Source organism: Pteropus medius, unplaced genomic scaffold (assembly GCF_902729225.1).
Source record: "Pteropus medius unplaced genomic scaffold, Ma_sr-lr_union100, whole genome shotgun sequence".
Taxonomy (NCBI): domain Eukaryota; kingdom Metazoa; phylum Chordata; class Mammalia; order Chiroptera; family Pteropodidae; genus Pteropus; species Pteropus medius.
Window position 1 is genome coordinate 9,963,094 of NW_024344240.1, and position 13,158 is coordinate 9,976,251.

The 13,158-nt window shown below is 31.7% G+C and overlaps 1 protein-coding gene and 1 pseudogene across 1 annotated transcript in view; both read left to right on the forward strand.

The window, feature by feature from the left end:
• The window catches only part of PXDNL (peroxidasin like), a 477,154-nt gene that overhangs the window by 234,395 nt on the left and 229,601 nt on the right, over window positions 1-13,158 (forward strand). The window contains 1 exon segment of the mRNA XM_039869313.1: window positions 12,120-12,188. Within this exon segment, the coding sequence (XP_039725247.1) occupies window positions 12,120-12,188 (69 nt within the window).
• Window positions 11,555-11,673, forward strand: LOC120607652 (uncharacterized; annotated as a pseudogene).

A 13,158-nucleotide genomic window follows, 5' to 3' on the forward strand; every position in this document is an offset into this window, starting at 1 on the left:
CCACTTTCTAATTACATTACATATGTGTATTTTTACTGTTGTTTTAAGTGTTCTTTATATGTTGCAGAGAACAGTCCTTTGCCATATATATGGTTTCCAAATATTTTCATTTTCTTATTTATTATTCATTTATTTATTTTAAATGCTTACAGCACCTGGCATTCCTAGGTGGTCTCCCATGGTCTCCCATCCAAGTACTAACCGGACCTGACTTTGTTTAGCTTCTGATATCAGACAAGATCAGGCACATTCAGGCTGGCATGGCAATAGACTGTTTTTCACTCTCTTAAAAGGTCTTTTGAAGAGAAAAATTTTTTTTGGTTGAAGTCCAATTTATCAAATTATCTTTTTATGGATTGTGCTTTTAGTGTCACATCTAAGATTTCTTTGCCTAACCACAAATCCAAAATATTTTCTGCTGATTTTTTCCTAAAAGTATTGCAGTTTTAAAATTTACATTTATGTCTATGATCATTTTAGTGTTAATTTTTGTATAAGGTAATAGTTAAGCCACGGTTTAGTTTTTTTTTCTATGTATATGTCTAATTACTTCAGCACTGTTTGTTAAATTCTCTTTCCTCTACTGAATTGCTTTTACATTTTTGTCGAAAAAAAATTGGCCATATTTTGTGGGTCTATTTCTGATTCTCTATTTTACTCCATGATCTATATCTCTACACCTTTGTCACATAATCTTTTCAAATTGTTTTGGTTATTCTAATTCCTTTGCCTTTCTATTTAAAATATAAAACAATATTACCTATATCTATAAGAACAATGCTTAGTTTCGATAAAATTGTTTTAAATCTTTATATCAGTTTGGGATAAATAGCATATTTACTCTTTGAGATTTTAAATTCATGAACGTGGTATGTCTCTCCATTTATTTGGATCTCTGATTTTTTTTATCGCATTTTTAATTTTTTGCATAAACATCCTGTATAGTTTTTGTTTACACCAAAGTATTATTTTTCTTTTTTTGAGTAATTGTAAAGGATGTTGTATTTCTAATTTAAATTTTTTTTTTGTTTACATAGTCGTTGCTAGATTAATTAATACAATCGATCTTTGTATTCTCATGTATCCTGTGATAAGCGAATTTTACTTTTTAATTCTAAGAAAACTGTTTTTTGATTTGGGGGATTTTCTTCTTTTTTTTACTATATAATCATGGCATCTGAAAACATGAAGATTTTCATTCATTTTAATTTATATGTATTTTTCTTGTCTTTTTTTACTGGCTAGATCTTCTAGCACTATGTTTAATAAGAGTGGTCGGAGTAGGTGTCCCTGCCTTGTTCCTAGTCTTAGGGGGAAAGTGGTATTAGTCAGTGTTCTTCAAAGAAACAGAACCAAAAGAAAACATACGCACATGCATCACATACAAATTTATTATGAGAAATTGGCTCCCATGATTATGCAGGCGAAGAAGTCCCATAATGGATCCCAGGAAAGCCCATAATGATATTCAGTCTAAGTCCAAAGGCCTGAGAACCATGGAGCTGATAGTGTAAATCCCAGTTCATGGCAAGAGAAGATGAAATGAAATGTCTCAGCTCTAGTAGTGAGGCAGAAAAAATAAAGAGGCGGATTTCTTTTTTCTCAATCTTTTGTTCTATTCAGACCCTCAAAGGATTGGATGATGCCCACCCACAATGAGAAAATTATCTACTTTACAGAATCCATCTGGAAATATCTTCACACACATACTCAGAAATAATATTTAATCTGGGACTCTAAGTCCAGTTGACACATAAAATTAATCAATACAAATCTATCCCTTGTTAACTTGGCACCCATACACATCTAGTTAAACCATAGTTAATCTCCAAATAAAGACAATAGCAAGGTCATAATTCTGCCTAATGTGACACAATTATCTTAAGTAGAACCAAAAATATACTAACTCCTTTCTGAGAAGAGGTAAATTCTTTGAGTGATGTTAACTTTTTTCCTTGATGTCCTGTAACTTAAATAGTATGTTGTAAAATTAATACTTAAATATTCTGATAGGAAATAAACACATCTTACATTACATAATAAAAGAATAAGAGAAAAAAAACATATGCATACACACAAGTATTTACAGCAAAATAAAGAGGAAATACTCATGCCATTTACAGCCCCCATTTCTGTAACTTTTCACATGGTTGTAGCTGGTATTCATAACTACTTTCTTCTACTACCCATTCTGTGATTCCCTTTGCCTTAAGCAAGCAGCTCAGCTGATGTAGTTATTTACCTGGAAGGGTGACCCAAATTTTCATTCCTTAAGAGCCATTAGGTTTTCTGCCTGGGTGAGATTGTTGTAGTTTTCTGTTGACCTTAATTATAGGGTATGATAATATTAAGAGATACCTTAATGGACTTTCTGTATTTCAGACATACTCCTCTTTATCTCCATTGTGAAAAAGCAGTCCTAATTTCTCATTAGTAGCCAAGATCAATCGCTGAAGCCAACACCATAATTCTCTTCTTCGCCTGTTGATTCAGAGACATGAGATCAAAGTGACTGTTTGGCAGTTTTAACTTTCAGTTCAGTGGAATCATTGTTTTGACCTATAGTGGAAGCATTTTTCACTCTGAAACTAAATCCTCCAGGTCAGCAGAGTCTAGAGTCATGTTGATAGGAAGCAAAATTTTTGCTAGTAGGTCACTAGAGATAATAGTAAGTGGTACCACTTTCATTGCTACACTTTGATTCTTTGACCTGTGAATACTGGCTATTAAAGAAATTGCACATATAGTGGACAATGATTCAGAACATATATAGCTTTCTGGAGAATTTTGTTTTATCCCTGCAAGGTACTCCCATTTAGCTGGCACTGTAATTGAATCTTCAATTACCATTTTATCAAGCCAGCTGCTCCAGTATGGTAACATAGTAAGAAGAGTCCATTCCAAATGCATGTACCCATTGACGCACTTCTTTAGATGTAAAGTGAGGTATTAGATCAGATGCAATGCTATGTAAAATGCCATGATGGTAGTTAAAGCATTCTATAAGTTTACAGTTGATAGTTTTGGCAGAAATATTGCATGAATTGAAAGCAAGTCCCTAACCAGAGTGTCTATTCCAGTAAAAACAAAATGCTGCTCCTTCCATGATGGAAGTGGTATAATGTAATCAATCTGCCACTAGGTAGCTGGCTGATCACTTCAGGAAATGGTGTCATATTAGGTGCTCACTGTTGGTCTCTGTTGCTGGCAGATTGGGCCTTCAGTGGTGGTTATAGCCTGGTCATCCTTGGTGAGTGGAAGTCCATGTTGCTGAGACCATGCTTAACTTCCATCCCTGCCACCACAGACAATTTTTTCATGAACCTATTGTGCAGTGACAGAGATGAGTATGAAAAGAAACTGACTTGTATTCATAGAATGAGTCGTCCTATCTGATTATTAAAATCTTCCTCTGTTGAGGTCATATCTTGGTAAATGTTCACATGGAACATAAACATTTTTATGCTTTTTGCCATTCAGGAAGGTCTATCCACATATCTCTTCTTCAAAATTTCTTCATCACCAATTTTTCAATCATGTTACTTCTAAAATTCTGGCCATCCGGCCAAATTATTGGCTACAATTCATGCACTGGTATATCTTAGCACTTCTGGATGTATTTCCTTCCAAGCATACTGAACAATCATGTGCACTACTAGTTTTTTACTGATAGAGTTCCCTTTCATCACTGTTCTTCAGGATGTCCTAGGAAGGGCTATAGTGTGGCAGCTTTACATTTTTGGGTAGTGTCTGCATATCGTGCCGAACCATCTGTAGTCTAGGTTTGAGTCTTTGTTTTCTCTGGCAACCTGATCTTAGAAAACTTCCCACGAGGTCATATGTGCAGGCTGGAAGAGAGAAGTCAGTGTAGCAGAAGTGGGAGCCCTGAGCATTTGGGCGACTTATTTATGTAATCTACTTGTGCCTTTATGGCTTGCTTGGGCCTGATCATGTACATACAGCTTTCATTTGAGAATAAAGTGTTGCTGTTTACATCCAACTTCATAACTTTCTGGGTTGGATAACACCCAGCTAATGATGGGCAGCTTAGTGGCCCAAGTTTAAGCATTTAGTCTCTATTAAGGCCCAATAACAGTCCAAAATGTGTTAAAAGAGAGAGTAGTTAGATATCTTATTATAGTCCCACAATTCCCTGACTCTGTTCATCTTTTTCTTAAATCTGTTGTTCAGATTGGATAAATTCTATTGTTCTCTTTCCAAGATTACTGCTACTTTCTTCTTTCTCCTCCATTTTACTATCAACTCATTCACTGAGTATTTTAAAATTTCAGTTACGTATGTATTTTTAAGTTATAAATATTTTATTTGAGTCTCTTTTATATTTTCTATATTTTGGTTGAGGTTTTCCATTTTTTTTTTTTAATTTGTCTCCAGCAAAAAGAAAATCCAGAAACTGATGACTATACTATTCCTTGGGTCCTGAAGTTCTTTGGAAATTTGCTTTCTCTCTATCTTTTAGAATCTTCTTGTTTTTCTTATGAGTAATGTTCAGGAATTTGAATTGTGCTTAGCAAAACTATTATAAAAGATAATTTTTACTTCACCTTTCCAGCGACAGAAATCTTTACAAAGACTTTGAGTGCCTTTTTCAGTATGCTGTTTTCTCAGAGAGGAAAGGAGTTGTGGGGCTGGAGAATGGGTGAAGTTTAAAGAAGTACAAATTAGTAGTTGATAGAGGGTCATGGAGATGGGGAGCACAGCATAAGGAATGCAGACAGCAGTAAGGTAATGGCTATGTGTAAAGCCAGAGGGAAGATAGAATAATTGGGGTATCGTTTCATAAACTATATAAATGGCTAATCAATGTACTGTATACTTGAAACTAATAAAAAAAGAAAAAATAAGAAATAGCCAATAACCACAACTCTCAATATGTAATAACATTTCTTTGTTTTTACCACTTTAATAATTTTTAAGTGTACAATTCGGTGGCATTATGTATATTTACAATGTTGTGGAACCATCACTATTAATTATTTCTAGAACTTTTTAATCATTCTAAACAGAAAATCTGTACCCAATAAATAATAAATTCCCATTTCTCTCTCCCCTCAGCCCCTGGTAACCTCTTCTATTTTATGTTGCTATCTATTGGCTTATTTTAATAACCTCATATAAGTGGAACGATTCATTATTTGTCCTTTTTTATCAGCCATATTTCACTTAATACGATGTTTTCAAGTTTCATCAAGGTTATAACAGGTAACAGAATCCCAATTCCTTTCAAAGGCTCAATAGTATTCCACTGAATGGATATACCACTATTTGGTATCTATTCATCTGTTAATGGGAATTGGGTTGTTTCCATCTTTTGGCTATTGTGAATAATACTACTATAAATATGGCTATAAATGTATCTGTCTGTTTTCAATTTTTTGGTTATATAATAGAAACAGAATTGCAAAATTTTTTAATGCAATAATTTATTGATTATTACTTTCATTAATTTATATATTCATTCATTTTTCAACACATTTTTGATCAATATTCATTTGCAAAACACTTACTGATATTAATGTTAAATATTTTACATTTAGATAGTGTCTTACAGAATTTTTTACAAATCTTCCAGTGAATCCTCACAATAGACTTATTATTTGATGTAATAGCCTAACTACATAAATAAGGAAAATATGTTTTTATAAGTTTAATTTTCTGAGAGTTCCACCACTGAGTCCAGGATCACATTTCTGCCTTCTAATTTTGAGCCCAATACTCTTTCCATTGACAACCTTGAAATACTTAAACAAAGATTAGATTATTTGTTGAAAATGCTCTAAAAACATGTTCAGTAATTCAAACTCCCAAAAAATGTCCATAAAAATGAATCTCATAGATTATGAATAGATAATATTCTAAGATTTTAAACATCGTTTTGGTTTAAGTCTTATTTTTACAGTAGGAAACAATATCTCTGGAAATGACATTTCAGCAGTATACTTAGTTTGAATGATAAGTAAATGTTTAGAATCATATTAACTTAAGTTTTATTAATGTATTAATTTTGCATGCATAACTGTTTTCTAAAATATTTTTTGGAAATTCTGAAGTTGTGAGCTGATGACTATATTCTTGGAGTTTATCTCTGGCAATATTATTTCACTCGATTTCCAAAATGAATAAATGTTGATCAAAAATGATGATTCAAACCCTTGGCTCTGATTATTGTAGAACTCAAATATATTTGTTATTGAAACACCAGACTTGAATCTCAAGTGAAAATATTTCTGAAATATTTAATACATGTTAATAAATAGAATTTTACTTTCAGTAATTTAAATTATCTGGCATGTTTTTAAAGTACAGAGATAAGTAATGATAGAATTTTTAATTGTCATTTTTTTTATTACTATTTAGGATCTTTGGAAAATAATGGAAATTATACTCCGAAAAAATGCAGAACACAGTTTTAGAGTACAGGAGAAACTTCAGTTTGTCCCCAGATATAATAAGAATAGAAATGTCTTCAGTGTGAAATTTGCCTTTTTAAGACTTTTGCATATGTATCATTTGTTTTAGTTATAAAATAAGTCTACAATTTGACTTTCATGAATTCTAATTTTAATTTTAGAATTAGTTAATGAGTAAAACGTGATATTGTAGTATTTGTGAATACTATTGTTAGTAGAAAAACATATTTGAATAGTGAAGAAAGGGACCGGAAATGGCTTCTCTGGTGGCAGTTTTTAAAAATTATAAAGCTTTAGGGTTGGTGGGTTTTCATATTGCTGAAGACATTATTGTGAGGAATTAAGAAACAAGAAGGATGAGGAGGCAATAACAGAAGGAGAAAATTGAGATTTTTCTTATTCTTTTCCTTTCTTTTTTTCTTTTTTGGTATCTTTTTTTTAAAAAAAAAATAATATCATATATATTCTCTTAGTTACAATAGACCAAAATAAACAAACAATGAAAGTGCTCTTATAGGCACAAATATTATGTAATGCTGGCATCAGGCCTGCTTTGATCTAATGGCTCAAAGGGTTGCACTGAGTTTAGTTTCTTCACATCTTTCCAGCTGGCTGTCTCTTAGGTTTAGTTCATTCTGAAGCTCTACCTGATGGATCCTGGAAGAACCACATTTCCCCCCTTGAGTTTGCAAAATTTCTGTGCTAGATCCTTCATGCCACTCTGTGCAGTGAAAAGAGTGGGTTTCTTTTGTTAACTCATGGAGAAGACAAAGTTCTTTGATATATGAAAAGTCTAGCAATGTCTTCTTGTGTTTTACTGGCTTATGTCCTTCCCTGAGCCAGTCATTGTGGCCAGAAGTATAGAATGTCACTGACTTATTCCTCTGGAGCTGGGTGTAAGCAACTTAACTAAGAAATTGGGAGGTTGCTTTTCAGTGCTGTTGCTAGAAGGAGGCATATGGATGCTGCGCAGCAAAACCATATGTAAAAAATTGTGTATTTTTAGTATAACATCTAAACATAATATTTTCTGTGCTAAAATTATTATTATTATTTTTTTTTTAGTGCATCTGTCTCTAGCCAGGCTATTTGGAGAGGTTTTTGATGATGTTTCTCTGATTTATTACTGGAGAAAAATATGGGTTTATAGATTTAAATTAGTTTCAGTTTTACTGGAGGAATTATTTAGATTTTGGACTAGAATATTTTACTTAAATAGAATAATCTTTTTAAAATGGTTAAGATAGTTTAATGGTTTGAAAAAGTTATGATTGATGTATATGATAAAAATAATCTCATAATGTATTCAGTAGTTTAAAGTTAAACTTACTTTTAGATAGCATTCCCCATCTTGAAATAACTCCTAGTCCTTCCTTGAAGAGTTAATAATTAATGCTAAGCTATCTTACTTTTAAGTAAAGACAAACTTTATTTGCCTTCATAGAGGCACATGCAATTGTCATGTTTTCTTAAAAATGTGTGTATTTCTGTGCATCATGAAACCTTTGAAAGAACTAAAATGTGTGTATAATTTTATGTCATAAGCATTCAAATCTTTTTTATTTTCTCTCAAAATTTTATTTCGAAAAGTATAAGCAACAGGAAGATTGTTGAATACCTGTATACCCTCTATCTAATAAAAATTAATTAAATTAATTAAATTATTTAACATTTGCTTTATATGTTTTTATGCATAATATATTTTTACTAAATTATATGAGAATGCGTTGCACACATTATAGAAGTCATCCTTTGGTACTGAACAACTATCTACTTCAGTTCCTATTACTTGATATATCATGTCAATGCATAGAAATAGTTACATGTATGGCAGATATTAATCCAAATATATCAATAATCTTATGTGAATGGTCTAAAAAAAGCAATTAGAATAAAGACATTGTTTGAATGGATTAAAAAAAAGACTCAACTATAATTGTCTATAGGAAAGCCACATTAAATAAAACACATTTAAATTAAAAGTAAAGTGATGGAGAGATGTACCATGTTACATATACTAAAAGAAAAAGAAAGTAGTTATATTAATTTCAGATAAAACAGATTTCAGAACAAGATCTTATAATTCTATAAGAGCTAAAGATGGTCATTACATAATGATAAAGGAGATTGATTTTTTCAAGAAGACATAACAGTCCTTTATGTGTATGAATTGAATAACAGAGCATCATACTTTGAGACAAAAACTGACAGGCTTAAAAAGAGAAATAAACTAATTTACTAGTACAGTTGGAGACTTCAATACCCCTGTGTTAAGTAAATGGCAAATCCAGCAGTCAGAAAATCAGTAAGGACATAATTGAAATCAACAGTACAATCAATCAATGAACCTAATTAACATTAGAATAGTCCATTCAACAATGGCAGAATACACATTCTTCTCAAGTTCATATGGTAGATTTACTAAGATAGACCATATTTTAGGCCATAATACATACCTCAACAAATTTAAAACAATAGAAATCATGTTATCAGAAAACAAGGAATTTAAACTAATTTATAATAATAAATTATTATTCCAAATAATAGTTGGAATATCTCCAAATATTTAGAGTTTAAGCAATAAATTTCTAAGTAAAATGTAATTTTAAAAAGTCTCAAGATAATTTAAAAACATTTTGAAATGAATAAAAATGACAATCCAAACTATTGAAATTTGTGGAATACAGTGAAAGCAGGGCTTATAAGGAAATTTATAGAATTGAATACATATCTTAGAAAAGAAAAAAAGATCTAAAGTCAATAATTTCAGCTCTACTTTAGAGAATTAAATAAAGAAGAATGATATAAACATAAAACAAGCAGAAGAAAAAATACTAGAGCAGAAATCAATGAAATTGAAAACAGGAAAACAATAGAGAGAACTAATAAAACCAAATGTTGATTGTGTGCAAAGATCAACAATGTTGATAAACTTCTAGAAAGGAAAACAAGAAAAAAGAGAGAAAATACAAATTATTAATATCATAAATGAAAATGGGCCCATTCCTACTGATCCTATAGAAGTCTAAAATAATTCTGTAGATATAACATATATGGATAGCTTTCAGTTTTCAGTTTTGAGTCTCCTCAGTAAACATTGATAATTTAGTTTAATCTTTATGAATCAATTCATCATTATTTAAATATGACAACAATAAAGAAAACTATTAAAGGCTTTATGCAAATCACTATACAAATTGGTTCAATTTCTTTATGCTTCAGTGTCTGATACCCTCAAAGTAATGTGGTTCTTTGACCCTCTAGTATCTGAAGATCCTCATTGGAGAGGTCTATCTGAGCAGTTTGGAGTACTTTTGACCTAGTCCATACCCCCAGAATAGAGGTTTTCAACTTTATTGCCTACTATCACTGTGTAGTTTTGAAGCATCTTAATGCCTATTTCGAGTGTCAGATCCATTATTAAATCAGAATTTCTGGGTCCCAGGTATCAGTATAGTAACCCCCAACCCCCTAATCCACAGTTTTGCATTCCATGGTTTCAGTTATCCTCAATCAACCACAGTCCAAAAATAAAAATGGAAAATTCCATAAATAAACAATTTATAAGTTTTAAATTATACACAGTTCTCAGTAGTGTAATGAAATCTCATGCCATCCAGCTCTTTTCACTTGAGACATGAATCATCCCTTTGTCCAGAAGAGTGTTCATATTGTATATGCTACCTAGCTATTTGTCACTTGGAAGCCAACTTGTTTATCAGGTTGACTGTCCTGGTATTGCAGTGCTTGTGTTCAACTAACTCTTATTTTACCCATAGTGGCCCCAAAACACAAGAGTAGGATGCTGGTAATTCAGATATGCCAAAGAGAAGCTGTAAATGCTTTCTTTAAGTGAAAAGAAATGTATGTATGGGAAGAAACATTTATATATACATATATATGTATACATATATACATACATACACATATATATCTACATATATGTGTATATATAGACAGATAGATGATAGATAGATAGATAGATAGATGGATATAGATATAGATATTTCAGTACTATCTGCAGTTTCAGGCATTTATTGGGGGTCTTAGAATGTATTTCCCATGGATAAGGGGGGGGCTACTATATAAGACTTAAGAGAGAGCTCAAAATATTCTCTTAAAATGTTTTTGATTCACATACCTCTTCACTGATTGACATACATCCATGTTTGAGAACCACTAGTGTTTTTTAAGACCACAGCTCAATGCTCCTTATAACCTATTTGGAGAAATATGATTCTAGAACATTCTTTTTCTTGCCATCTTAACATGTAACTATATTTTTGAGACTTCCAGCCAAAGCAAGATCTTTCATAGTATTGAATAATGTTGGTGAAAAAATCTCCAGTTAGGTATAAATCCCCTCAAGTCATTACTGCTTTGAGAAACTTGAAGGAGTTCTAATCTGTGAGAAAAGAAAGTAGTTTGAAACTTCCAAAACTTCACTAAGCAAAATTTGGAAAAGAAGTCCCTTCATTGTTAGATAGAATTGTATTTCTATGGTTTCTAAGTTATTCGAAGATGGATTGTATTAGAATCACCTGGGAAACTTGTTAAACATAGTTTCCTAGACCTCACCCCAACGGAACTAGATAGAGCAGGATTTTTGGTGGGCTCAGGAATTGGTGTTTTTAACAAACCACCAGGTGATTCTGATGTACTCACAATAATTGTGAGCTGTAGCCTATGTAAAGGAACATTTCAAAGGAACTGGATAGAAAGTTTCAGGAATTCTGTTTGTCAGAGGCATAAGTAAAAAAGATCCAAGATTTCACATTAATAACATTTACAAAAACCATAAAGATTAGAGATGAAATGACTTTGCCATAGTTGAAGGAAAAAAGTACAAAGAACGTGCTCATATGTTAGATAAGTTGTTTTCATCAAATCTTTTGGTCAGATTGTATATACCACCATATTTGTAAATCCATTTACAGTATTCTTTCCTGTAGATTTTCAGCAGCAGCAACAGGAGAACAAAAATATATCTTGTGAATTGGTTAATACGTTTTTAGCCCCCTTCAGATGAGCCTTTATGGTGATATTTGCTAGTTTTGCAAATGTAACTCTCAGTTCAATATATTCAGTATGATAGAATGGATTTTTAAAAATTGTTACAGTTAGTCTATGGCCATACCACCCTGAACAAGCCCGATCCCATCTGATTTCGGAAGCTAAGCAGGGTCTGGCCTGGTTAGTACTTGGATGGAAGACCACCTAGAAAGACCAGGTGCTATAGGTATAAAAAAGTAAAAAATAAGAAATTGTAAGCTGACAAAGTCCTTGCAATCTGTGAGATCAACCAAGGGTCTCCTTGCATAATAAACAAACAAACAAATAGAAATTGTTACAGTTAAACTTATCTTTTTCTTATAGAAGTTACTACCCAGTGCATATGACCTCGTTAGTCGGATTTTTTTTTTTTTACAATCACTTTAAGTTTCAGAGCCTAAGGCAGTGATTCTTAATATTTTGGATCAAGGATCCCTTGGAGAATGTGATGAGAGCCTTGGAATTCTCTTACTCAGACAATCGAACATATTTCAGTGAAATTAATGTTTCCATATATTTTTAGGGAATCTATTAATAAAATTCCTATGTCCACACTATAATTTATAATAGTCATAATCTAAGATGTGTGGCATCTATAACAATTAATAATTTAATAGAATTTTATGTGTTTTTCAGATACCTGTACAAGGATGAAATTCATGCCCTAAATAAGCAAATATTTAAAGGAGTCATATCTCTGGAACAGCTTGTAAGTAAAAAAAACTTTCTTACTGAATTGTTGATGGTTATGGTTCAAATAGAAGTTTGGTTTTTTTTTTTAATGCCATTATGGATAGTTGAACAATTATTTTCAGCTTTATCATGCAGCTTAAATGATTGAATATTCTGTCATCTGTTGAATAAAAATCAGAATACATGATTGATTTGGTATGAGGGCAGAAAGACAGAACTCAGCTGGAATTCCACATTTATTTGTTGTGTGCCATCGGGCAAATTGCTCTCCCAGAGCCTCTGTTCAAATCTCTGAAATAAAGATATTTTTGATGTGAGGATTAAGATATTGCATAGAAAGAGACTAGCTTATTGCTTGACACAAAATAGGCATTTTAGAGAAGGCAATTGAGAGCTGTGATTATTATTAATTTATGAAACAAACTCATAGACACTTAACTGATATGAGAACTTTCAGAACATGAAATCTAACTTCTCATTTTACAAATAGTAAAGCGAAAGCCAATGATGATTAAATGACTTGTCTAAAATTGAAAGCTCATGGCATTATTATTAGAACCTAGATCTCCTGACTTCTACCTTATCACATTTTTAAGCATTTGACACCTTACTGCTGGTTTCAAAAATAAGTTTGATTCCCATAAATCTTAGATTCCACTGTCAGAATTTTAGAGTGAAATATAAATTCTTCAATATGAAAAAATCATGCAATGTAGTTACACTGCTGTGACCTACAATTTGATGTAATAAACACATTTCTCTCAATTATTAGTGTCTGCAACACAAATGCTAATTAGATATTTGAAGAGATTTTTTAATAATAATGACAAGCAAAACCCTTATCATTGTGATGTTTTTATCAAATATATTTACAGATGGTTTATAAAAATTTGCATATAAAAGGTTTTATTCCCATTTAAAATGCACATAATTCACATTAGTAAATTATTTGTATTGTGATAATAATTACTAGTTTTACTAA